The sequence below is a fragment of the Beauveria bassiana genome (genome assembly GCF_000280675.1).
Source record: "Beauveria bassiana ARSEF 2860 unplaced genomic scaffold BBA_S00003, whole genome shotgun sequence".
Taxonomy (NCBI): Eukaryota; Fungi; Ascomycota; class Sordariomycetes; order Hypocreales; family Cordycipitaceae; genus Beauveria; species Beauveria bassiana.
Genome location: NW_007930838.1, coordinates 1,093,690 through 1,119,633, shown reverse-complemented (window position 1 = coordinate 1,119,633; position 25,944 = coordinate 1,093,690). Strand labels below are relative to the sequence as shown.

Here is a 25,944-nt window from a genome sequence, read left to right as displayed (position 1 = left end):
GAAGCTTTCTCGAAGGACAGTCACAAAAATTCGACATTATAAACATTCTTCGCATCAGTAAACATGTACACCATGTACAAGCAGGAACAGAATATGCGCTAGACATGGCAAAGAAATCCAAGGAAAGAAGTAAACAGACTAGAAGAGGGGTATCTTCGGATTCCTTCTTGGCTTCCTTACGCTGTAGGATCCGACTCTGGCGCCTTCTCGCCTTCTTCTGGGGGCGCCTCGACCGCGAGCTCAACCTCCTTGATCGGGTGCAGCAGCATCGGCGGGAGGCACATGCGCCCCTCTCCACCCGGCATGCCGCCGACGCCGGCGCCGGTACCCAGCCTGCTCTTGTCCTCCGTCTTCTCAAACGCGTCGCCGCCGTCATTGTTGACGCGGAGGCCGAGCCAGCGACGGTACAGGTTGGGCGCGAAGCCCGTGTTGTAGAACCACGAGAGACCGCGGAGGTTGTGCTCGCGCGCGCCGTAGACGCTGGCGCGGGCGCCGCCCGCGGCGCCGTTGCGGCCCGCGTTGAGCGTGCCGGCCAGGTACTCGACGGGCCAGCGGCGGTCTACAAAGAGCGGATGCGGCGCGAAGACGGCCTTGTATCCGTGGTGCAGCGCCGTCGTCGCCGGCCACATCTCGGCAAAGGCAAACTGTTTTTTAAGCGTCGTCGCGCGGTGCATTGACAGCAGCAGCCGGCGGCTCATGCGCGACGTCGTAATGATGCTCGCGCGGCGCGGCGGCGGCGACTGTGACTCGTTGAAGCCGGTAATGTCGTCGCGCAGGCCCCACGTCGTGCCCTCGGGGTTGAATATGGGGTTGAGCGTAATGTAGTCGGCCTCCTCGCCGACGCCCCATTGGTACTTGTCGCTCTCGTACGTCGTCGGCGGCACCGGGTCGTCGTCGTACTCGAACCAGTCGTTCTCGTCGGCGGGCCGCACCGGGCCCCAGACGGACCGGTCGCCTTTGCGGGCCCGCTGCGGCTCGTCCTCGTCCAGGTTGGGCAGGTTACTCCAGACATTATCCGCCGAGAGCGTACCTGTCTCGGTCTGCACGCGCGCGAGGTGCTTGAAATCGTCCCACGAGCCGTGCGTCGCGGGAACGTAGAATCGTGCGTTGCGCTCCCAAAGACCTTTTCGCGGCTGCTCCTTGGCCCACGACTCAATCTTGGTCAGCAGGTCGTAGTAGTGGCCGGTGTAGCGAACATCCATCTCCCAGTGCCAAAAGTGGTCATACTCGGGGTGCAGGTAGGCAAAGTGCTGCATGGCCATGACAAGTCCGCGGTAGGAGCCGTGGACCGAGTGGTCGGGTCCGACCGTCCACTTGTCGTGAATGCCCTGGTAGAGTGAGAGCATTTGTGTTTCAGTCCATAACGTAACAAGGCCCTGGAACTCTTTGGGAATGACATCACGGATTCGCTTCTCGTAGACTTCTTGGTCCGCCCAGACGGGGTGGGCAGCATCATTCCTGACCTGAACCAGGAGGTGCACGTCGTATCTACCGCCAGAGCCGAGAGAGAGCTCGATAATCATGGATCTCAGGTTGGCAATGTCGTCCTCGCGGAAGAAGAATTCGTCCCAGCAGCGGAAGACAATAGCGGTTCGTCCCGTCTTCGTAAGACCGCCACTGCTCGCAGTCTCAGTAGCTTCAGCCGTTGCCTTACCGTCCTCCTTTACAGATGAAGGCGGCGCGTCAGCCGCAGTCTCTTCACGCTTTTGCTTATTATCAGTCTCGGGCACGGCATTGATGAAACCCTGAGGACCGGCCTTTCTTGTCGGTACTGCCTTGAATCTGTGAGCGTTGAGTTGCAAGCAGCGACGCTGGGCATCTGCCCAATCCACCTCTCCGAAGTTAACATGCGGTCTGCTATCCCAGACGAGCTCGGCTCCTTCATTTTCGCTATGCTCGCCGGTACCGAGACCACCCATACGAGAGGAGTAGCCAAAGCCATAGGGACCATAGCGGCCATATCGCTCAAAGCAAATGTCTTCTGGCAGGTTAAGTAACTCGTAAGAGCCGCCAATGTGATTTGGGAAGCCATGGGGTCGACCGGTGTAGTAACGGAGCTCGGGAACCCGAATCTGATTCGCTGTATCAATGAAGCACTCCTTTACATTGGCCTCTACCGACCGATGGCGATAGTTGCTCCAAGCCGAGCTCGGAGGCACCGCCTTCTTATCGATCGTCTCTACCCTCTCATCGGGCTTTGTCTCGGATCTTCCCTCATTCTCATCGACTTCCTCTCCAGAACCGGGGCCACCCAGAGAAACAGGTTCGTTCTCGCGAGGGTACTCTGGCTCGCTTTCGTTGAGCGGCATCAACGTCCTGATCCCGCCATAGTACCGCTCCAAGAAAGGAAACTTCTCCCACGCCGGCGGAGGTGCTGGCCGTGTCGGGACTTCGCCGTTAACGACTTTCCAGTTCTCCACCTGGCTGGCCCGTACCAACGAGAAGATGAAGAGCAGCGTGGTGCCCATGACTACGAGCAGCACATAGCGCGTCACTTTTGTCGGCAGCCGAAAGCGGAATCTGCTGAAATATCCAGTGAATGACGTGTTCTTGGGCCTCTTCGGCAAGAGCAGCGCGGCGCCGCCACTGCTGCCCATTGTGTCTGAGACGCTCCGCGAGCTGTAGCCGGAGTGGCTCGGCCGTGACGACGACGAAGGGCTGTCATCTTCGTCGGAGTAGTAGTAGTCATCTTCGTCGTCGGAGAAGCGTTCTTTCGACGGGGAGCCGGGCGGTTGGTACACTGGCAATTGTTGTTGTTGCTGCCGCGGTCGCAGCGCATCTGATAGCAGTCCCATGCTTTCTGTTCTCTCGTCTGGCTACCCTGAACGGTTTCCAATGTCAGAAGTGCATTCAATAAGATCAATGTTTAAGTGAACACTAAAAGCAGGCTGCTTCCTTACCCAACGACAGATTTCTGAATAATCGAATGCCCACTTCCTCCGATGTCTTGGGCTGTTTGAGCCGCACTAAACAATGAATACGTAGCGCCAAACCAGTTCTTCAACTGGAAAACAAGTCGGCCGACTAGCTATGTGCTTTTTTTAGTAGGTGACTGGAATGCAAAAGATCCGAAAGAATTAAGAAAACGTCTTGCTAGATGGGCTTAATAGGGCAATGGATACTCCGCCTCATGTCTGCTCCTTGATCATCGACTCATTAGGCGCGGGACATGGTTGGCATGGCAACGCTCTGGCGGCCAGGATGCACGTCATGTCGAAATACAACATCGGGCGCGCATTTTTGGCCAAGACTTTGTGAAGAGAGGTATATGCAGAGGTATCCGTCTTAGATATCGAATTTTGCCATATTTTTCATAAAACATGGCAGAACATGAGTACGAAGGATGTGGCCGCCGTCACAATCAATCAACACAGTGCAGTGGCTCGTCGCATTTCGAATCATGCGCAACAGCAAGCCACTGTCCTTGACCTCTGTGGATGATATCATTCATGTTTAACAGTTAGGAACAGTGTATTTCCGCTCGACTTCAGGCCATGTGTTGTGTGAAAACACGGCTGATGTGGTCATTGCAGAACAGACAGCGATGAGTTCTTCAACCCTGCCTACCTACCTATTAGCACCACACTTCTAGCTGTCCCTGCACCCCGATTTTCTTTGGCGAGAAACCACGTCCTTCCAAGTCAATAGATTTTGGCAACACGAGTTCTCTCCGAAGACACCCGTCGGGCTGTCCATACATACCCCAACACGATAGTATAACAATGATGGAAAAGCAAACCAGTCAGAATTGACACCTGTTGAATCGGAAACATGTCGTTCTCTGTCAATGAGATTCGAATCTAACAAGAACAAATATTGTACATAGGGGAACGCCGTCTGCCTGGAATCTAATCAGAGAAATCATCGTTATTCGCCTTGGACTTTTTAAAGCCCTCTTTCCCCGTTGCCAGCGCAGCCTCCACCCTCATCCCGCCAAAACTCCTCCCGTGCATGAGTTTGATGCATGCCAGAGCCGACTCTGCCTCCTTGAACCTGACCGTCACAATGCCGTCTTCCTCCTCGTCGTACAGAACAACGCTCGTCACCGTCCCAAGCTTCGAGCACTCCTCTCGTATATCCTCTTTAATCTCAAGCAGCGCCGCCGGATCGTCGACGAGCTCCTGCAGCGTAAACATGTGCTGCAGCACCACCGTCTTGTCCTTTTTCGAGTTGGCAAGCGCAATCGCGGGCCCGTCGTCGTCGCTCCAATCCGCCAGCTTAGCGTCCATCTTTTGCGTCTTTTTGATAATTTTTTGCCGGTCCTTGGTCGGCGGACGGCGCTCGCCATTGCCGTTGTCGCTCTTCGCAGAGTGGTTGGCACTCTTGCCTTTGTTCTGGCCATCTTGGTCGTACTGCACTTTTTTGTAGCTCGAGTCTGCTTCTTGGACCCGGATTCGCCCTTGGCGTGTGCCGTTGGCTGTTATTCTAAAGTCGGTATCGTCGAGTAGCATAATAGCCATCTCCACGCTTTGAGGCTTGAAAAACACAATGAGCGCATCGCCCTTGAAGGTGCCGTCTGCGTCGTTGTACATTTTGATTCTCGGGGCGCCGCTGTCTATTTCCTCGGCAATGACGCCGCCCTTGCGCGAGAAGAGCTCGTGGACTTCATCAACTGTCGCGTCGGGGGGCAAGCCGGTGACGTAAACGGCCGTGTTTTGTTTCGGCTGCGGCGCCGCCTTGGGCTTCTTGGGCGGGCGCTTCAGCTTTTTCGAGTCCTGTAATTTCACGTCCGTAGTCAGTACCTTTGCGCGCCAATGTTACGCTTCAGGAAGACGTTGACAGTGCTGTGCAAGACTCTTCCTTCTTACCTCGGATCCATTGTCTTCGTCATCATGCCCTCGCTTTCTAGCTCCAGCTCCTTCGCGCTTTTGCGGTGTATCTTGATTTATATCGGTTTCGTCTAGTGTTTGCTCATCTAATGGCTGCCATGCACGGCGCTCGGCGTCAAATTCGAATTCGGCGCCATCGTCTCGGACAGCTATGAATTTGCTGTCGAGCTTCGAGAAAGAGATGCGGTCATCGCTGTCGAATTCCTGCACGTCGGTAGGAAAAGGTGCATCCATGACTGCGGAATTTTGACTTGCAATTGCGCGCCCAAGTTATGCTCGGAATTTGTCACTGTGTTGTTGAAGAAAGCTTCCGGCGCAGGTCGCAGATCTCAGAGTGAGGGCCGGTGGAATGCGTGGGGCTGCTACTTCAAACAAGCATCTGGAAACACCTAACTAGCTCCGGGCAAATGGCCATGTGCGACGGTATTTACACGCCTGTGCTTTTCAAATTCGACTTGAAATTTCATATCCAGTTTTTACATAATCTAGTTCTAATAGGAGCGGTTATCATAGCTACGCAGCCTTGCTGTTTCCAAGTTAAAACCTGTTCTCATTACTGCTGTTCTTTGGCTGACTTGACGATACCGTCGACAAAGGCCTTGACTGCGTAACCACCACCCAACGGCATTCCGCCCTGCTGAATGTAGCCACCATTCTCAAGATTGACCCCAAGAGCTTCAGCAATGGTGGGCAATCCACCGTCTCGCAAGGCCATCGTCAGCGTGCCAAGGGCCTGGTGAAACTGGGGGCTGCGTAGCACCCTTGTAATTAATGCTCGCTTCTGGGACATAGATAGCGCCGCCTTTGCCGCCTCAACAACTGCTGGCTTGGGCTCTATTGTGCTGTTCTCGTTACTTGAAGCATCCGCAGCCATGAGAATGATTGAGGGAGGCAGATAGTTGAGCAGTGAATTGATCAAATCTTCCGATGCTTCGTTTACCATGGGAACGGTGATTGACGTAGGTAGGAGATGATTGAGATAGGGGTATGGCAGATCGGCGTGCTGTCTCTGACCTGCACCGCTTGGTAGGTTGGCTCCTGAGATGGAGCTTAAGAATCTCTGAACGGCGGCGCTCGCATCTGTTGCATCATTTGAGGCTCTGGCAGTAAAACGTCAGCGAAAGTTCCTGAGGCGTGGCAAATTTTATAGCATTTCACGCCAATTGCATTTTATCTTTAACCCAAAGGAAAAAAGAATCTATTATTACATCGTGGCCAAGTGATGTCACTTCTGGCACAAACGGGCAACATGGAGATGAAGTGGGTATACCTACGCTCTCGCACCATCAGAACCGCCTTCTCGCGATTGCTCACCCTCTTCTCTGACATCCCCTCCTGTGGCACCGGCACCGGCCCCGCCACTGCCGTGACGTTGACGGGATCCTGTGTCCTGGCCTTCGGCGTCTTCCATGGTTTCGTCGTCATCATCGTCGGGCCCGTTATCGAGGTCACGGATAGCGTTGATTTCCGCATTGACCGAGAGCTCTTCGCCTTGCAGAATACGGTCCACAAGCGAGCCAAGCGCGAGGTCACGAGGGCTCAGGTAGCTGGCGTCGGTGCCCTGGTGTTTTGACTGAAGCCAGAAGAGGTAGCGCTGTGAGGATGACGCGAATTTGAGTACGAATATGCGACCATTTGTCTTTGATGTCGGCTGAGGGGTTGTTTTATACTCGTATGGGGCAAATGTGCCGTCCGCGGGGACCATTACAAGGTCGAGTTCAGGTTCGTCGAGATCCTGGTCGCGCTTTCGCCAGACGAATTTAATGAGATCTGTGACCCGGGTCAGAGAGCGCGTACATCAAACTCAAGACTCGTTGAGCTTACCATCCTCATAATAAAGAGATATGTAGCCAGGCTCGGGCTGGGGCTTCACCTTGTACGGACGGCCAGAGCTGGTCTAAAACGGCTGTCGTTAGCAATCAAACAATTGGAACTGTCGCGGCGTTAAAACATACGTCGACTTCGCACCGACCCGCCTTGAAGTTGATGAGTGGTGTAGGCATGATTGTGATAATTTGTGAAGGGAGATTCGCAGAGGTAGGTTCTTGGCGGCGTCGATGAAGGATGGCGGTTGAAGTTGTTGGTATGTGGTGGCGCTGAACAGTAGGCTCCAGCTGCTCTTACGTAGATGGAGCTCTCCAGTTGCTAGCACCATATTACTTGCGACCCTCCAGCAAGCTTACAAGCGTGCAAGCATCCTAACGTTAGCCACAAGCTTCGGGTAGTTCTGCCGCGGGCCGATATTTATCCCGACCAAGCCAAGCTGTTGTAGCCTCCATGTCCCACGTCAAGCCACAAGTGGCCCCTCGCCGTAATTTGGTTAAAAAAAATCCTCAACCCCACCTACCACATCGACCAGACAACCATCTCCTCCTATTTCTTCTCCTCACCTCTCTCACAAATTTTCGTCTCGACGTACTCCTCTTCATAGTCAAAATGGGTTTCGCTGATCTCCTCACCGATGCTGGAGCTACCAGTATGTCCCTTGCAGTGCTCAGCGTCTATTCACACCGCCACAGCCACTGACCATGCTTGCCAGTGCTCAACAACTGGGTTGCTACCCGCTCCTACATCGTAGGGTAAGTTATTTTTCCGGCTTTTTGGCCTTGCTTCGCATTCCAATATCCTACGCATTTTTATATGATGAGAACAATTGGTCCGTGTTTCGGAGGCGGACTCAAGACCCGCCGACAGACGAAACAACAAGCAGAAATGCATCTCTGAACAAATGCCTTGCTTAACCCATTGCTTTGTGGTACCCCGCCAGAAGCCTCAGGCAGAGCATACTGACAGTCTGGACAGCTACGGTCCCTCGCAGGCTGATGTTGCCGTCTTCAAGGCCTTCAGCACCGCCCCTGCCGCCGATAAGTACCCGAACGCCGCCAGATGGTACAAGCACATTGCCAGCCACGAGAGCGAGTTCGCCACTCTTCCTGGTGACCCCTCCAAGGCCTACTCTGCCTACGGCCCCGAGTCTGGCGACCTCACCATCAACCCTGCCAAGGGTGCTGATGCTGAGGACGACGACGATGTCGACCTGTTTGGCTCTGATGATGAGGAGGAGGATGCCGAGGCTGTCAGAATCCGTGAGGAGCGTCTCGCTGCCTACCGCGAGAAGAAGTCTGCCAAGCCCAAGACTATTGCCAAGTCTGTCGTCACCATGGACGTGAAGCCCTGGGGTAAGTTGAACCAGCATTGCTGTACTGGGTATTGTGAACCGAGTGCTAACTCTGCCATTAGACGATGAGACCGATATGGTTGCTCTTGAGGCTGCTGTCCGTGCCATTGAGAAGGATGGTCTGGTCTGGGGTGCTTCTAAGCTTGTTCCCGTTGGTTTCGGTATCAAGAAGCTTCAGATCAACCTTGTCGTCGAGGACGAGAAGGTCTCCCTGGACGAGCTCCAGGAGCAGATCCAGGATTTTGAGGACTACGTCCAGTCCTCGGACATTGCTGCTATGCAGAAGCTGTAAGCTTCCGAACTGTTAGATTCTTGTCTGCAGGTACAGATGTAATGAGGAACGATGGGTGGGATATGATGACTCCGATGAATTGATGCCTAATGATTTGGGCTATGGATACGGGGTCCGGCTATGACATAAGAAATCAAAATCAAAACCATTACATTTATTATAGACTGCACAAAAAAATTTGAACTGCAATCTTACGGACTAATTTTGCTGGTGATGTCGCCGCGAGACCTGTGTTTGTCGTGATTGGGCGCAATAATTGTCTGAGGTACTAACGTTGTTGTGCATATCAATGGCGGGGTCATGGATAGCTCGAGGCAGTTGTCAAGGTGGCGGGGTAGAAAATTGATTGGCAGACGCGTGCCACTGTCAGCCAAGCGCGTCCACTCCAAAGCTGCAACCTACTTGGCCGTTCCATCAATCTGTCATGATTAGATATATGACATTGCGCAACAATGTACGGTGATCTGGGAGTCAAACTGGTAAGTTGCAGACTGCAAACTAAACATGGATCTTTAGCCTGTAATAGAAACTGATACCCTGCGCGCAACATGTAGGCCCAGCATGCGAAGCGGACACAAAACCTGGCGCACCTGCCCCCGTACCAGACCGAGATTGTGCGCGCCGTGACACGCGAGGTGCGCGATCTGGAAAAGGACGTGGCAGACCTGCTGGAGCCGTTTCGAGGCTCATTTGACCCGGCGGCGGATCAGGCGGTAGCGTGCACGCTGCTAGTGAATCACCTGTCGATGCGGCGCAACAAGCGGTGCCTACTGGCGTACCACCGAACGCGGACGGACAAGCTGGAGGAGCTAGTCTGGGACGGCTCCGACGTGGCGGACCTTTCGGGCCAGCAGGTGCGCGACCCCGGCGGCGGCGGCGGCCTGCCGGTGGCGGCGGGCGAGGGGGGGTCGACGAGCAGCCTAAGCCCTCAGGAGGAGGACTACGTGCGGCAGTACAGCGATCTGCTGGCGGCGTACAAGGGTCAGTGGACGGATGTTGATCTCACGGGGAGCTTGCAGCCGCCGCGGGACCTGTTCATCGACGTGCGTGTTCTCAAGGACGCGGGCGAGATACAGACAGAGTATGGGTAAGTTTGGCTTTGTGAGACTTGAGCCGGTGTGTAAGTCGGTTGACTATGGGCTGACTATGGGCGTAGTGCAATCAATTTGACCAAGAACAGTCAATTTTACGTCCGGCAGGGCGACGTGGAGAGACTGATCGCGCAGGGCTATTTACAAAAGCTCGATTGAGGTGACACTGGTTGGACAAGGAACGAGAAGCGAGCTCCATTACAATTTAACTTTATATACCATGGTTCGGAGTTGTTTTGAATTTTGAAAGACTATAACAGATTTGGTATGCAAGTGGTCGAGTCGAGCCGTGATCATGCATCATGCGACAAGCGATTGTACGTTGTGCAAACCGGCAAGTGATGCTGCGCTTCAAAGGATGATTAATTGACTATTCCACGCCAGTACATTCTTCGTGGGGATAGAATGTACTGAGGCTGCCTATATTAGTACTTGACGTGACGAGTCTCATGCATTGTTGCGATTCAATTGCCGCTAGAATGACAACACCTGCTTCCTTTCTTCGTCATTAGTTGAACAGACTGCGGCGTCCGACCTGATATAGACAGTCTACTTCGTCACAATGTGATGTCTCTCATTCAATAATCTTGTTTCGGCTGTGGGGTGGAATATGAGACGGCATTACCAGTAGTGTCTCATGAGCGATTGCAGAGAATTCTGGCCATTGATTGTGTGATCACTATTGCGCCACCAGAGCATGTCGAGCACCCGCGAAGATGGTTCGTAAAACCTGCTGCCAGCCGATACGATGACCGCACAATCCGCGCATGAGACGCGTGGCTGAACCTAATAAGCACAATCAGTGCAAGTTGATGGAGACTGCCGAGAGATTTACGCTGTCTGGCAATAGTTGGCTACTGATAGTAGACTACCTATCACAACCACAAACTGTAATTGCCATGAGACTGGTCATGGTGAGAACCTTTTCGAGTACAGACAATGGCTCGCTCTCCGGCAATAGATATGAATTAATTGTATGCATCCGGCCACTGGGCTGTAGTGGAGATGTCTCATGCAACCTGCAGCAAAAACCGATAGCGGCCTCGTTGTGCTTTTTAGCGGAAAAGACGCCAATCAGCCAGCGGGCATTTGGCCCAAAAACTCCACTGCCCAATCCCATCATTCTGGTGGCTGCAGGGACGATAGAACGTATTACTACAACGTCAATTCAACGTTTTTCTATAATTATTCTGGCAAAAGCAATAAAGGTGCCACTCGGCCGGTTTCTCCATCTTGTACGAAGTATATCTCGTAGACGCCTCCCACAGCCCCCCAAAACGCTGTTGACTTCCTTATCTTTCAGCTCCCGCCAAGCGACGCCTGCTCCCCGCCCTGGCTCAGCGCTAGTTCCACTGGGAGATTGGAGAAGTCATAGAACCGGGCAAGGCCTTGGACAAGCTCCAAGAAAACCTTCCGTTTGCACCCTGCAGGAGCCAACAAACGGCGTCCTCCATCGGCATCTTTTCTTATTCTTTTCCTTGGTCATGGTAACCCTTACTCTCCAAGCATGGCAACTGTTTTAATTAATTAGCACTTGCCTTTCGTCCGCCGCCTCTCACATACTGCCGCTTGTTGCCATCCGCCACATGCGCTCGCTCAGCGATAGTGCCATCGTCGATCCTCTACTTCTCAGGCCTGAGCTGCGCCAACGCGCCAACGCCCTCTCGAAATGTCCAATTCGGGCTCAGGATTTTCTTCCTGGAGGAAGAGGGCGTCTAGCGTATCGTCGTCGCATACAGATCTGGCTCGCACCGCTACCAATGAGTCCCAGTCGAGCTCCCAGCCCGTGGCCGTGCCGCCTGCGCTCTCTTCCTCGGTTGCCTCCAGTCAGGCGCACCGAGAGCCTATTCGGTCTTTCATTCACGGCGTATCTCATGAGCACTTGGGTATGTGGTACTCTCTGCTTTCTTGCAGCTAAACAAAAACCCTTACCGTGTCACGGAGCCACATACTAACGCGACGTAGCTCCAGTCGACAGCCTCCAGAATGCACGTACAGTTCGTGAAGATACTGCCGAATTAGCCAGTTACTTTCTCTCCGATGGCTCCCAACGTGCCCGCGCCTTGCTTCAACGCCCGCGATCCTCTATTCACGATGTTTTCAACCCGGAAGATGACAGTGATCCTGTTCCCGTCGTCCGGCGTGGCTCTCCCGCTATCCCAGAAGTCTCTGAGCCCGCCTCACCGGACGAATGCACCGAGCAGCTGGACGATGAGGATGTCGCTGGGCCTTCCGTACTGGCCAACCTTCTGAAGCGCGCATCTCCACCAGAGACAGAACCTAAGACAACACCCAAGGCTGATCGCTCCAAGTCCATCGCTTCCGAGACACTTCGTGCTGCTAGTAGCACTGGAGCTGCTGGGGCTTCAAGGACTTCGACTAACGTCCCTTCAATCGCGGAGCCCGCGACTGAATATACCCCATTGCTTTCTGCTTCTTCCGAATCTAGCTATGAAGCAGAGGCCATCCTCGAGGGCCAGCAGCGCTTACCGAAGCGCAAGTGGTTTGGCAAAGTTCGCGAACAGACTTATGAGGTCAAATCTACCTTAATTCAAGGTGTCAAAGTCGCAACGAACCCTAAGAGATGGGATTGCAGAGCCCTGGCGCATCACGCTTTCCTGGACCCGCTGTCTTGCCTACCTGCTGTCGCCGTTGGTCTTCTTCTGAACATACTTGATGCTCTGTCATATGGCATGATTCTTTTCCCCCTCGGCACACCTCTGTTCTCTCATCTGGGATCTGCCGGTATTTCCATCTATTACGTGAGCACCATAATCTCTCAGTTGGTCTTTTCCACTGGTAGCATCTTCAAGGGGGCAGTCGGATCGGAGCTGATCGAGGTTGTTCCTTTCTTTCACAACATGGCTAAGAAGATTCTTGACACTGTCGGCGAGGATAACCCAGATGCTGTTATTGCGACAACAATTGTTTCTTACGCAATAAGTTCCATGGTGACAGGTCTCGTGTTTTATCTCATGGGCAAGTTCAAATTCGGCTTCATGGTTGGTTTCATCCCCCGCCACATCTTGATTGGCTGCATTGGCGGTGTCGGCTATTTCCTCATTACTACCGGTCTTGAAGTGTCGGCGCGTCTTGATGGAACCATTGAGTACAATCTTGACACCTTTAAACAGCTTACGCAACCAGAGACGATACTCCTTTGGATATTTCCGCTTGTTCTCGCCATCATCCTATTTTACGGCCAAACGAGAGGTGCTTCAAAGTATTTTCTGCCGTTGTTCATCCTCGCTATTCCTCTAGTCTTCTACATCTTTGTCGCAGCCATTGACGCCCTTAACGCGGATGACCTTCGCGATAAGGGCTGGATCTTCCGAGGACCACCAGCGGGGGAGCCATGGTGGTACTTTTACACTCTCTATCGTGAGTTGCTCATTGCCTGCTCATATGTGACTATGACTAACGGCGATCAGGATTCGATCTTGTTCACTGGGATGCCATTATCGAGGTAATCCCCGCGATGCTTGCATTGACCTTTTTTGGCATTCTACACGTCCCCATCAACGTGCCTGCTTTGGCGCTAAATACCGGCGAGGACAATGCCGATCTGGACAGAGAATTGAAGTTACACGGCTACTCAAACTTCATTTCTGGTTGCATGGGAAGCATCCAAAACTACCTGGTCTACGCGAATACTGTGTTCGTGATTCGATCCGGCGGCAATCGTCGTCTTGCCGGCTACATGCTGGCAGCACTGACACTTGCTGTCATGATAATCGGCCCTAGCATGATGGGCTACATCCCTGTTATGATGGTTGGCACTCTCATCTTTGACCTAGGCTTTGAGCTGTTGCTGGAAGCAGTGTGGCTCCCTCGCAAAAAGTTGAAGCTTGCAGAGTATCTTACTGTCATTGTGATTGTTTTGGTCATGGGCATCTACGATTTCGTCGTGGGCATTGGCGTAGGCATTGTCCTTGCATTTGCGTCGCTTGTCATTCAAACGTCCAGAGTGTCCGCTATCCGTGCTACATTCGACGGCGATGTCGTCTCATCGACTGTACGACGCAACCCCTCGCAGCATCACTATCTCAACCATGTCGGTCAGCAGACCTACATTATCAAATTGACGGGGTACCTATTCTTTGGCACTATTGTGAGTGTTGAGGAGAAGATCAGGGGTCTCCTCGATGACGCTACCTTTGGAAGCCGGCCTATCAAGTTCTTGATCCTGGATATGTGGCACGTCAGCGACCTGGACTATTCTGCGGGCGAAGCATTCAATACAATTACAAGACTGTTGGACAAGAGGCGTGTTTCACTTATCCTCAGTGGAGTAGACGCTTCCTCTCAGCTCGGCCGAAATCTTCGCGCTGTTGGCATTGGCAGTGGTAAGATTGAAGTTATGATGCTCCCAGACCTCAACTCGGCGCTGGAGTTTTGCGAAAATGAATTGCTCAAGACTCTGTACGCCAGACAGCAAGCCCTCAACTCGAACGAGCGCATGCCTACAGCGAACCTCGATGTCCCAACTGGATCAAAGTCCCAGTTGTCATCGTTTGATGCGCCATTCAACTCCCCCCGCCAGACCCATTTGGTCGAAGCCGCGCACCAAGCACTCAGCACCGCCGAGACACAGGGCCCAATAAAGTGGCAGAGCTTTAACGAACCTCTGCGCATCATGCTGCAAATCTTCCAGGGCCTTAGCGACAAGAATGAGGATTTCTGGTTCCCCGCCACGTCGTTCTTCGAGCGCAAGGAATACATGGCCGGCACCACGCTGTTTCGTCGGGGCGAGGCCGCGACGGGCTTTTACTTGCTGGAAAAGGGCATCCTGCGGGCCGAGTACGATTTGCCGCAGGGCTGGCTGTGCGAGAACATTGTCGCCGGCACGACGTGCGGCGAACTCCCGTTCTTCTCAGAGACGAACCGCACCGCCACGGTGACGGTTGAGCGGGACTGCGTCGCGTGGCTGATGAGCCGCGAGGCGTGGGAGCAGCTGCAGAAGGAGAGGCCGGATATTGCGGGTGAGCTGCTGCGCATTTCGCTCAAACTAACGACTGAGCGTATGACTTCGATTACGTCGTATATTTTGACGACGGCTGGTTAACAGAGAAGGAGGTAGAGGGGGCTCGGAAGCGAGATTGACTTCTTGGTTGTGTGTAAACAACATCATATTTGCCATGGGGCACGGAATCATAGCATTGCAATCTTTTGCTAATTTGAACATTTACACTTCACTTAATCTTCCAAAAGCACCTCGCCACCGTATTTCCGTTCCCACGCTCGCCGTTCCTGTTCATCCTCATTCTCAGAAAACAAAGTACTCGTGCCCCTCCACAGCGAGTGAAGAGAAGTGCCTTGTTTGAGCAGTCAAAAGATGAGCAGCCTATCGCAATGTGACGAGGAAATAGGGTGTTGGCTTCGGTGGAGAGAAGCGAGCCCGTTGTTGGTGCAGTGAGCGCAACTCAAACTGGGACAGGTACATGTAGGCTAACTATTATTAGTAAGCGGACGCTGTTGCTCTCAAAGTCTGCCGCTGCGACATCCCGCGCACTCATAGAGAGGTTGAACTTGCACTTTTTTTTGGCATATATTCGTCGTTTAGCTTCTTTCTGCGCAGGTGCTTTCATTCACGCCAGAGTTGTGTCGATAGGGGCGGCATCGTTGTCAACTGTAGCAGTTTTGCCACTCATCTCATCGTTGGGCACTACTAGTGCCTCTCGCTCAAACGACGGACGACGGCTACGAATTTCGACGAGCTGTGGGCAGCGGACAGCGAGGTTGCAACCTTATATGCTATACCATGTCGAAGAGTCTACGCTCAATACTCGGCGGCGGGAACCGTGTCAGAAAGGCCTCGCGGCCGTCGGCCGCCTCTCGACCAGGCAGCAACAACAGCGCCGCCGCTTCGCAGTCTACTGCACATTCACAGTCACCCTCGCCACGCAAGCAACGCACGCCCTCTGTGCGACCACGCGGAGGACAAGACGACGTCGACGCCGAGTTTTTCCCGGAGAAACTGGAAGACGCCGGCGGCCTCGCAACGCTGCTCGCGACGGAGCTCACCCTGCGCGACGTTGTCCAAGCCATGCGTTACATTCGCGCGCACATGTTTTCCCCGGTGCCGGAGATCGGCTTCACTTCCACGCGCCGCACTGAGTTGCTGAATTACAGGTGCACCTTGCCGCCGCTCGTCACCGCTGGTCATGTGCACGCCATCCTCGCTGGGAACGGCCCCACGCGCGTCGAGCGCGAGATCGCCGAGCTGCTGGGCCGGGGCGTTTTGCGCCGCGTGCGTGTCGAGCGTCGTGGTGGCGGCGGCGAGGCCCTCGTTGAGACGTCGCAGCTCGTCGCGCTGCTGCACGCTGCGCGCGCCGTGTCCGTGGCCACCACGGAGGCTTACACGACGTTTCTTGAGCGCAATCCGACGGCGCAGACGCTGGGGAGTGACGTGCTGACGGATGCGCAGACGGACGAGCTGGTGCGCGCGGGGTTTCTCACCAGTGCCGCGACGAGGGCGACGCCGGGGACGACGCTGCATGTGAGGCCCGAGGACCGCACGACGCTGACGTCGATTCAGCACGCGGCGAGGTCGGCGTCGGGCACGCTGTCGGCCGTCGGGGGGCAGAACGCGCTCCACAACGCCGGCGGCAGCGGCAGCGGCAGTGGCGGCTTTCTGTCCTCAGCGGCGGCCGCCGACTGCTACCGCGTCGCGGTCCCTGGGCACGGCCGCCACCTCAAGCTCGCTGAGGCGGCGCTGGACTGGCTCCGGGAGACGCTGGGCCGCACAAAATGGGGCGAAGGCCCGGAGGACTGGCTGCGGGAGCGGTTCGAGGGTGGGGGCTTGTATGGACCGCGGTGGAAGGAGTTTCAAGGCGCCGAGTGGGCATGGGTGCTGGGCGAGGCCGTCGGGCTGGGCGTAGTGGAGGTTTTCCAGACGGGGTCGGTTGGACGTGGGGTGAGGGCGCTGGGAGGCTAATGATTTGGCATGCTCTTTTTTTGCCAACATGCTTTGGAGACAGTGGTGGTATCGGTTCTTTTCAAAGTTTCGTGTGGTGTATAATACCCCCTATAAAAGGTCAAGCTCAGCCTCTGAGCAGGGAAGCCGTCCTCGATTTTGACGGTGGACGTGACTTCGATCCAACAATGCTGATACCACATGGCAGCATCGCTGTCGGGACAATTTGCAGATGCGACACTGCGCGTTGAATGTTGGACTGGGATGTAAATAGGATGCATAGTTAAGTCGGGGGCCAAGAACAGCAGGGCCCGGGATCTTGTGATAGGGACAGGGGTGATGTGGGCAAACATGCGCGCATAGTCGTGCACGGAGGATTTTGCCGTGGCAGCTGGACCTTGAACCTAGTAAGAGTTGGTCCTTAGCAGAGTTAACGCTGTCACACTATTGATACACTACGGCAAAGACGGGATACGCCGAAGGGCTCTGACGAGCTGGTGTTGATGTGCAAATTGTCATAACTAGACTGACAGAATGAAGAAGATGCAAGACATGCGCGTCGTACAAGTATACAGACTTCGGCCAGCGACTAGCTGACCGCCATGCTCGACAGCCTCCTCTACCTTGCTTCAGGTAACGCCATTCAGACGAAATCGCCGAATCATGTGCGGGAAACGTCTTTGCTCCGCCCTGGATCAGATGAATGCCATGAAACATGGAAAAAGACTTTTGCCAAAATATTTTGGAGAATCGCCGTACCAAGCCATATTTAGGGGGTGACTCCCTGGCCGTTTACCGCCCGGTTAACAAAACGTCCAGTTTGATCGGCAAGTGGGATGAGACGGGGATGTAGGTGCCGAACTTGGCATCACGCGTCGACGCATAAATATGCTGTCGAGTGACAATCAAGCGAGAGTCTAGGCTCATCAAGTAAGTTAGGACGGCGCACGGACGGCGGGAGGGCTGCATGCACGATGCTGGAGAAGACGGCCATGAATTGTGACCCGGGGTTGGATCGTCCATTGAAGCATACGGTTGGTACGGATTACCCCGTAAGAAGTGGTATTTTCTGTAGCAGAGCGGGGACGTATTGTATGTACGGATTACAAAGTATTAAGTTGCGGTCGGGTCGGTCGCCAAGCTTTGGCCTATGATATGCTGATCTATCCCTATGCTGCCGTGTGCCTGCATTAGCATGCCGCACGGTAATATTTCTCTTGGTGTAGCTAGATATGCCAGGCGCACGTGGCTGTCATCTTATGCTGATTGCCGTCCTTGTGTGAACAGCATGCGTGAAGGATGAAGAAGGCGGCAGCAACCAAGGTAAAGACGAAATATTTGGGGACAATCGAATACCAACGATTTTCGGGTGGCAATTGTCAAGGCATACTGGTAAATAGCTACACGCAGGTCAGTCGTATTGAACAGGGCTTGGTCGGCTCAATCCACAACTTCCCCTGAGCTTCGGCTGCAGGAGATTTAGCCTGATGCTGCACGTGTAGTTATCCCACCCGATGGCTCTGCAGCTCTGATGCAATGACCGGTCAGTTACGAATCGTATTAGCTTGTGCGGTGAGAAGAAAACGACCAATATAAGCCTCACCGGCATGCTCAGCTAGATGCAATTGCGCAAGATCGGTTAGTAAACCATTGCTCCTCAGTGGGGAGGCTGTCAAAGCTCCAGTAATGAGCAGCTAACACCGATGGAAAAGGCAAATTTCGACGGTGAACGGTGGGAGCCGGGGGTGGCGCGTAAGCCACATGGCCCCGAAATATTGAGCCTGAGCGGGAAATTATCAATACGTAGCGAGGTCCGGAGCAAATCGAGGGGGCATGTCCGTTGCAACGTCTAGGCCTGATAACAGCAAGACTGCCGAAGCAAGACCGAGGCAGTCACGGTGCACGAGGCCAAGAGAGCAAGCACCGCGGCTTCGAGGAAGAGAGCAGGAATTCGTGGACGCGGAAAAGTAACGCAAGAAGGTCGGTTGAAAGCAGTAGCTGATACAGGAACTCGTCGGCAGATGGGCAAGAATAACAATTGACGTCGAAATAGGCCAGAGGCACGGGGGTACCGAGTCAACAGATTGCTGGCGAAGACCCACGTTGCCGGGCTCAGCGTGGAGTCTTGGCGTGGCGTGGTGATCTGGCTGTCTGGGTGTCAAAGGGTACCTGCATGTGCAAGGTGATTGGCGAGGCGAGGGTGGTGACAGAGCTAAAATGGCGGCGTGGAGGCGTGGTGTTGGGCAGGGACGGCTAGCCATACAGTTTCAAACTTTGCAGACGGAAAGAGCACCAGCTGAAGGGCTTTAATTTATCTGTGCATCATAGAACGGCTGCATGTCTCGGACCGGTTCGTCGACGGGTTGACAAGCGTGTTCGTAGCCAAGGGCTGCAAATTCTCTGACTCCAAGTGTTGCAGCATGCATGTATCAGCATATATCAGCATATATCAGACGGCTATTCGGTTCTTCTAGTGGCGTATTACTTGGGATATGAAAAACCCCCAATATCTGGAGGGTAATGTTGGGCTCAAGGCGTAGGCGTTGGGAGACCATAACGCCGCGCGTTCGGGCTCGAGTCAGAGGGCAGATGAGCTCGTGCCGAATTTGGCTAGTAATATCGATTATTGAGTCAGGAATCAGGATGATGGGTGTGATGCAGTGAGCGTCAAGGCGGAGAAGCGATAAAGAAGGTTGACTGAATAGTTGTACATTAACGATGGTAGGTAATCCGTAGTCGAACTTGGAAAAAAAAGTCTGAATGTGATATCACGGAGGTGCGAAGACGCTACGTGCTAGCGCAGAAGCTAGTACGGGGAGCGGGGCGCGCCAACTGGGCCTGATAATGCTCAAGTAAGGTACGGATTACAGCACTCGAGAATTTGCCACAGAGCAGATTTGGCCCCTGATCAACCTTTTTTTCAGTGAGTGATTAGTGAATGTAGAGCCTAAGGTAGGTACCTGGGAGGAGGTACAGAGTCGAGAGGCCGATACGGCCCACCAACCATGTCAGGGGCTTGGCCCTTTTGATGGTCCTTGTGGCGTCGTGCAAAAAAGCCAAATCTCCCCATCCCTCGTTCCCTTTTTCTAATAATGCGGCGGGGATCGTTCCTTTGGTGGCAAGTGGATGCTGTCTTCCGGGGTGCGGCGGCCTGCAAGCCACGACGGCTTAGGGACGCGCGCGGCGGCGCTATGACGATGGGTGCCAAGTGCGAAAAGGAGCTGTGCGCGCTGATCTCAACTCTCGAGACGATGCCAAAACGAATCCGATAGGGCAGAAGCGTCTTGAAAGCATGTCTTGCTTTTGTCGACGGGCGATTTGGGACGGGGACGGCGCTACATGCAATGCGTGTTGGACGGCAGCAGGCATCGGACAAGGCGCAGGTACCAGCACAGTATAATCATCCTGCAAGGTGATTGCGCCGCCAGATTGCAACCAACCTGTGCAACCTTTTTACTGGTATCATCATTCTTCATTTATTATTAGGCACAATCGCAACGTGCAGCTAGCTAGCCATTTCGATGAACCATGCTCGTTCCCTCTCAAGTCTCTAGACCTAGTTAGACCTCAAATTGGCAATGGCGTCGAGCAGACCCCGGCGCTGCCCCTGATCTAGGTAGGCAAGACTCAAGAGGCGCATTGGAGAGCAATGTGACTTGGATACTGTAATTATAACCTGTGACTGGGCAGAGACTCGACCCTGCAAGCCTCATCCCTGTCCGTGGTAATTACGGTAATTACAGCTTTTTGTCCCGGTGACTCCATCTTCTGGTAATAGTTGCGACTAGTCACCTTTGGCAACGCCATGCTGATGATTGAGCGAATGGTGCCATTGGCAATTCATGCTGCTTCTGTTGTATTCATGCTGCTTTTTGTGATTGCTCTCCTTGTCTTATTATCACCGTTGCCACCATGCCCCTCCCCTCGGTTGTATCTTTGTACGGAGTAATCCGTACCAGACACACAAGGCTATATGCCATTCTCCCTGACCCGCCTCAGAACCCGTCAGTATCGATTTGAACCCTCTTCTCTGTCCCTGACCCGCTTGCCCTTTCTTTTTCTTTTTTTCCTCTTTCCGTCATGAAAGGAAGAATTCATCAAATTAGAAAAACTGCAACACTTCAGTAGTTAGATAGGTAGCCATGAAATGTGTTGGTCTGCAGGCTGCCGCTCCCCGATTCGCGCCACCACCGGCCCGTTTAAAGGCGCTAGCGGCCGCTAGAACTTGGGTTGCAAAGTACCGGGACCGCCTGAACAACAGTCGAATCTGTCACAGGCTGTTTTGGGCGGTCTTGGGCTCTTGAGCAGTTTATAGCGCCTGAAAAGGTCCCTGAAAGACGCCATTAGCCACCCGCAACCCGCCTAACAACGAACCGCTGGCATCCAGTACCTACCTAGGTAGCCCCTCAACCTCTGATGCAGCCCGCCGGCCGCTGGTAAAGCCATCCATCATCCCCTGTTCTCTTCCATGTTAGGCTTTCCGTGACCCTTCTCTCGTTCCCTCATCCTTTCTCTCCTCTTCCCCAGAAACACTGCATCTGCATCGCCAAAACTTCCTGCGCTCCTTTTCGTCGCATTCGCTTCCTCCATTTCTTTTGCCGCCCGTCTCGCATTGTTAAAAGGTGTGCCGCACAAGACATTCTGTGGAAGGTCGCTTCCGTCTCGCCCGCCTCGCCCTCCGGCAACCGCTCTACCACTATCTTCTTTCATCCAAGACAAAAAAGAAAACCTCAACATCACCCACCTATATGTATGCATATTTCCTTATCCTCTGTTAGCTTGCTGTGCTTGCTAGTGCCCCGAGACGCATGTCATCGCTTTTCCGTCTGGTTTTGCTTCTGTTCCACGCTCTTGTGCACCCTCACCGTGCTCTTGCTGCAGTCCATCCTTGCTGCAACCCGCAACCTTGGAGCACAACCACCTGCAGTTGAGTCTTGACTGGCCCCGTCTCGCCTCTCCTGTCACTCCTCGGACTCGCCATCTCACCCTCACAACTCTACCTCCCGCTCTTTGCATCTTCACTTGCACTGGCATACAGTTCTCGTATTTTGTATTGCGTCACGATTGAGCGTATGCGCCTGTGCAGCACTGACAATCCAACTAGTCATTACCGAGCGCCATCAACAGCCAAAATAGCCAACCACTTCACCGCCCAAGACCTTCGCCAATAGTCCCGCCAGGGACTAGTCCACTATCATTCACAAATCCGGCTACCAGCTCGTTCATTTATCGTTTAGACGGCAGTCGGCTTTTTTCTTGAGACCAGGATAGACAGCATACGCCGGCTTCCGACTCTGACCGACCATTTCTTGATAGACAGTCATTCATGGACTCGTTGGGCTTCTGAGCGCCAAGTCTCAGTCTGCTACGGCTTGCAAATCTCTATAGCCAAGCACCACCATAGCTCGCCTACCAAGTCAACGTTCTCACCATATACACATAGAAATATCCACCGCCAAAATGGCCACCACCCTACCCCGCCCCTCGCGGCCGTCAAACGGGCCGCCAAGCATGGCCCTACCAGCCTTGCCAGCATTGCCAGTCTCGAAATCACGGAAAAGCACAGGAGGCATGCACGCTACTCCTTCATCACCGACTCCGAGTTCTGCTCCAGGCATCCCTCGACCCTCTGGCATAGCGACCAACCCCACAACGCCTCGCACCAGCAGCCTTCGAGCTCCCTCTATGAACCTGAACTCGACAACGTCTGCTCCATCGTCTGCGCTGCCACAGCTCAAGGGTCTTGCCACGCCAGTCAATGGCGCCGGCAAGACATTGAGGAAGAGTGTTAGCATCAATTCCTTCCCTCACCCTCCTCGTGGAGAACAGCGATCCAGCAGCCTCCCGCCCAGCCCTCTAGCCAACGAAAAGACGCCACGGAATTCTCGCAAGTCTAAGCTGCTTAAAGAACTGCCATCCCAGAGCGCCTACGTCTCCAGCACACCCAGCCTGCTCAACGGCAGCGGTGAAGGCAAATCGATTCGCATGTCCGACGGCCTCATTAGCATCGGATCACCGACACAGAGCCGTAGCTCCTCGGCCCAGGATTCATACTCAACCTCCGCCACCACCTACGACGAACCAATGGAGACTCAGAATCAAAAGACAGAGTTCGGTACCTCTACCGACACCTCAGAAGGCTTTGATAAGCGATCATCCAAATCCGAGGGCAAGGGAAACGTCGTTGTCAGTGTTCGTGTCCGTCCCGACACCACCGGAAAGGACCAGACCCCAGAAGGAGAATGGATGGTTGACGGACGCAAGTCACTGATTTCATATAAAGGAAAGGAAGGAGGAGACCATGTCTATGGTAAGCTTTAAGTGTCAGCAATTGTATTGAGGCACCCCAGCTCACATTCCGCAGACAATGTTTTCACTACTCACGACAACAACTCTCGAGTATATGACCATATCGCCAAACGTCTTGTACGACGCGTAATGGAGGGTTACCACGGCACTGTATTTGCCTACGGCATGACCGGAACAGGTAAAACATTTTCTATGCAGGGCACCGCCACGCAACCTGGTGTCATTCCATTGGCCATTACAGACATCTTCTCTTATATCCGTGAAACTCCCTCGCGCGAATTCCTCCTTCGAGTGAGTTACTTGGAGATTTACAACGAAAGAATTCACGACTTGTTGAGCATGCCTACCGGTGGTGGTGTAGGCGGCGCCCAGCAAGAGGAAATCAAGTTGCGGGAAGACAGCAAACGCGGCGTGTACGCTACGCCGCTGAAGGAAGAAATCGTGCAGAGTCCCACGCAGCTGCTGAGGGTCATTGCTCGAGGCGATCAGGCACGTCGCACAGCGAGTACACAATTCAACGCCCGCAGTTCGCGAAGTCATGCTGTTGTGCAGATTGTCGTCGAAAGCCGTCAGCGCCTGCCCGCTGGTGCCGTTGAGAATAGCAAACGCTCTGGGATCCTGCCTGGTGGCGTCCGCGTTTCGACGCTTAGCCTGATCGATCTTGCAGGCTCAGAAAAGGCTGCTGAATCCAAGGAGCGCCGACAGGAGGGTGCACACATCAACAAGAGTCTTCTTACCTTGGGAACGGTTATTGCCAAGCTCTCCGAGTGGAAGGACAAGGAGGGCAAAGCCAGTGACAAAGACGGCAAGCATTTACCGTACCGTGACTCCAAATTGACAAGATTACTGCAAGGTGCGCTTGCTGGTAATTCATTGGTCAGCATTCTGTGCACCATCCAGATTGGGGCAGCCAACAGCGCAGCTGCCGCCAACAGTCACACCACGGAAACTCTCAACACGCTCAAATTTGCGAGCAGAGCAAAGAACAGCATCATCAGTCACGCAAAAAAGGCCGAAGAGGCTCTTGGTTCAGGTGGCGAAGGCGGTGCCAGAGTGCTGCTGGAGCGTTACCGCATGGAGATTGTGGAACTTCGACAGCAGCTGGAGGCGCAATCCAAGAACAAGAAGAAGGGGCAGGTTGACGACGCTACTGAAAAGGACCGGGACGAGGAGCAAGAGAGAGCGTTCGAGCTCGAGGCGGCCGAGAGACGCGAGGAACAGATGCTGGAGATGCAGCTCGCGCGTACTGCGCTCAAAGAACGCATTGACCACCTGAATCGTCTCATTTTGAGCTCGAAATCAATCGGAGTCAACTCGAGTGGCTCGCTCAGCTCGCTCAGCCAATATGCCAGATTTTCTCAGCTCTCCTTGACGGGATCTATCCGATCGTCAATGACGACACAAAGCAACGGACGCGAGTCTTTTGGCGGCCGGGATTCTTTTGTAGGCCGAGAGTCTTTGGGCGGACGTGATTCGTTTGCAGGACGTGAGTCACTGGGTGGACGCGAGTCGTTGCTTGACAAGACCACATCAGTTACTTCATCGTCAACAATTGGCAGACGCTCGAATGGAGGGCGGAGAATCAGCGGCGAGGGTGAAGGGGCAGCCGTGACGGAAGAAGATGGCATGGGCGAGTTTGGAGATGGTAATGCGTCGCTCACGGCTCAAAACCATGCACTTCAGGCGGATTTGGCGGACAAGAACCGGTACATTGCGACCCTGGAGAAGCGACTTCTTCAAGCTCGCCGCGCGAGCTCATCGAGAACATCGGTCGGCCTTTCAGCACCAGGCAAGGCCATTATGGTTGGAGAGGATCACAGCGTGTCGGCAGTGCTAAGGGAAAAGGACGCCGAGATTGCCGATCTCCGAGCCAGGCTTGATGACAAGGACCGCATGCTTGCAGCCCTGCGTAGTGCAGCACGCTCGCGCGACACGGCTGACGCATCTGGCGAGGTGCGATTCTCGAACCCCGAGGTTGAAAAGGCTGTGGCGGAGCAAACACCGAGCATGGGCCATGGACGACGGACCAAGAGTGTGGATGAGATGAGCAAGATGCTGGAAGAAATGATCCAAGACCGGGTGGAGAGCGGCCAGATTGTTAGAGGCGTACGAGGCAGCGTGCGACTTGCACCCGGGACGAAGCTAGAGTTTGTGGACGAGGATGCGAAGAAGCTAGTGCCTCTTGGGCAGTCACCTCTGCCGATTGACGTGATGGCGATTGTACCTGGAGGTGAAGTTGTTGGTGAGGCCTTGTGAGCCAGAAGAACGGGGAGCGGAGCAATTTTAATAGGGAGGACTGCGGCTCGACACGCGTGCTTGACGTCTTTTACGGTTTCTTTTATTATGTTTTATGCGCGGCTTATGCGCACCAGTGGTGGTATGGTCCCTGCAGGGCTTGATCGTTTTTGGTTATTGTTTCATTATCGGAAGCTTGTTTTTGGGGTTGTTTTAGCGGACACGGACGGTTGCTACTGCTTTTTGATCGGTTGATTACGGGATACCCAAGTTTTAGGTCGAGTCTTTTGTTCTATTGGCTGTATGTTTGATTTGTTGGCAATACGGGCAGAAAGAAGTCGGGTAGGTGTAAGAGTAGTCGGCTGTTACATGCGAGAAAATAGACATTGCCAGACATACTATCATGACAATAGAAATGCTTGGTGATGTAGATTATACAGGATAGGGGGAGGCGGGAGATATGGGATGAAGTTGGAGTGTTTGATTCACGGATGTGCCGATTTAACAAGTGATGTGAGACGGGTGTAGTAGATTAAAATAGGACTGTTATGCGATGAGAAAATGCACGTCATCTGATGAAACGATGGAGGCAGGTATTACAGAGTGCAATTCAATGTCAATTTGGAACCGGTAAATGTGTGATGAGGCAACAGCTTTTGAGGCTTCATTTTTCATACTTCATTTTTGAAGAGATATCGGTGATGAATGCCTGCGGGTTCAACTGAATGCGTGCAGCTTCAACAGGAAGTGTTGTTCTGCACGGAACTGTTTCATGGCGTGCTTGGCCCGACGCCACGGCCAAAGAAGGTGCGCGAGCGAGCCGATCAACTGTGCACGGATCAGGTCTGCAAAGTATGGCTTGCATATGGCTTGACCATCTTTTTATGCCTTTTTGCAGGGCCTTGTCTCGGATATCTTGCTCTGTTCTCTTTTTCTTGGCGGTGGTGGTGTGACGGGTAAATAGAACCTCGGCCCTAAATGGATTGCTCCGGACAGGAAAAGGATGCAGTCCCCTGCAGCGCACGCGCGTGCGAGCGTGCGTGTGTTGTGAGAGTGGGGGGGGGGGGGGGGGCGGCGAAGGTGCGGCTGGAAGC

General features: G+C 53.8%; 8 protein-coding genes across 8 annotated transcripts; 5 read left to right on the top strand and 3 right to left on the bottom strand.

The window, feature by feature from the left end:
• Positions 1-176: 176 nt before the first annotated feature.
• Positions 177-2,795, bottom strand: BBA_01572 (uncharacterized protein; the record flags this gene model as incomplete). The annotated part of the gene is made up of 1 exon (XM_008596669.1): positions 177-2,795. One exon carries the CDS (start codon positions 2,793-2,795, stop codon positions 177-179), a length of 2,619 nt encoding a protein of 872 aa, XP_008594891.1.
• A 1,053-nt stretch (positions 2,796-3,848) lies between these two features.
• BBA_01571 (splicing factor u2af-associated protein 2) lies at positions 3,849-5,063 on the bottom strand (the record flags this gene model as incomplete). The annotated part of the gene is made up of 2 exons (XM_008596668.1): positions 3,849-4,715; positions 4,809-5,063. 2 exons carry the CDS (start codon positions 5,061-5,063, stop codon positions 3,849-3,851), a joined length of 1,122 nt encoding a protein of 373 aa, XP_008594890.1.
• A 319-nt stretch (positions 5,064-5,382) lies between these two features.
• On the bottom strand, positions 5,383-6,832 carry BBA_01570 (adhesion regulating molecule; the record flags this gene model as incomplete). Its single annotated transcript, XM_008596667.1, has 4 exons — positions 5,383-5,909; positions 6,114-6,599; positions 6,654-6,726; positions 6,785-6,832. The coding sequence occupies 4 exons, from the start codon at positions 6,830-6,832 to the stop codon at positions 5,383-5,385; spliced, it is 1,134 nt and encodes a 377-aa protein (XP_008594889.1).
• A 433-nt stretch (positions 6,833-7,265) lies between these two features.
• Positions 7,266-8,299, top strand: BBA_01569 (elongation factor 1-beta; the record flags this gene model as incomplete). Its single annotated transcript, XM_008596666.1, has 4 exons — positions 7,266-7,305; positions 7,369-7,408; positions 7,632-8,008; positions 8,070-8,299. 4 exons carry the CDS (start codon positions 7,266-7,268, stop codon positions 8,297-8,299), a joined length of 687 nt encoding a protein of 228 aa, XP_008594888.1.
• A 452-nt stretch (positions 8,300-8,751) lies between these two features.
• BBA_01568 (DNA replication complex GINS protein PSF1) lies at positions 8,752-9,549 on the top strand (the record flags this gene model as incomplete). Its single annotated transcript, XM_008596665.1, has 3 exons — positions 8,752-8,778; positions 8,854-9,386; positions 9,456-9,549. 3 exons carry the CDS (start codon positions 8,752-8,754, stop codon positions 9,547-9,549), a joined length of 654 nt encoding a protein of 217 aa, XP_008594887.1.
• A 1,510-nt stretch (positions 9,550-11,059) lies between these two features.
• Positions 11,060-14,455, top strand: BBA_01567 (cyclic nucleotide-binding domain-containing protein; the record flags this gene model as incomplete). The annotated part of the gene is made up of 3 exons (XM_008596664.1): positions 11,060-11,276; positions 11,356-12,771; positions 12,822-14,455. 3 exons carry the CDS (start codon positions 11,060-11,062, stop codon positions 14,453-14,455), a joined length of 3,267 nt encoding a protein of 1,088 aa, XP_008594886.1.
• A 696-nt stretch (positions 14,456-15,151) lies between these two features.
• Positions 15,152-16,327, top strand: BBA_01566 (uncharacterized protein; the record flags this gene model as incomplete). The annotated part of the gene is made up of 1 exon (XM_008596663.1): positions 15,152-16,327. One exon carries the CDS (start codon positions 15,152-15,154, stop codon positions 16,325-16,327), a length of 1,176 nt encoding a protein of 391 aa, XP_008594885.1.
• A 5,439-nt stretch (positions 16,328-21,766) lies between these two features.
• On the top strand, positions 21,767-24,871 carry BBA_01565 (kinesin motor domain-containing protein; the record flags this gene model as incomplete). Its single annotated transcript, XM_008596662.1, has 2 exons — positions 21,767-22,616; positions 22,671-24,871. The coding sequence occupies 2 exons, from the start codon at positions 21,767-21,769 to the stop codon at positions 24,869-24,871; spliced, it is 3,051 nt and encodes a 1,016-aa protein (XP_008594884.1).
• Positions 24,872-25,944: the final 1,073 nt, after the last annotated feature.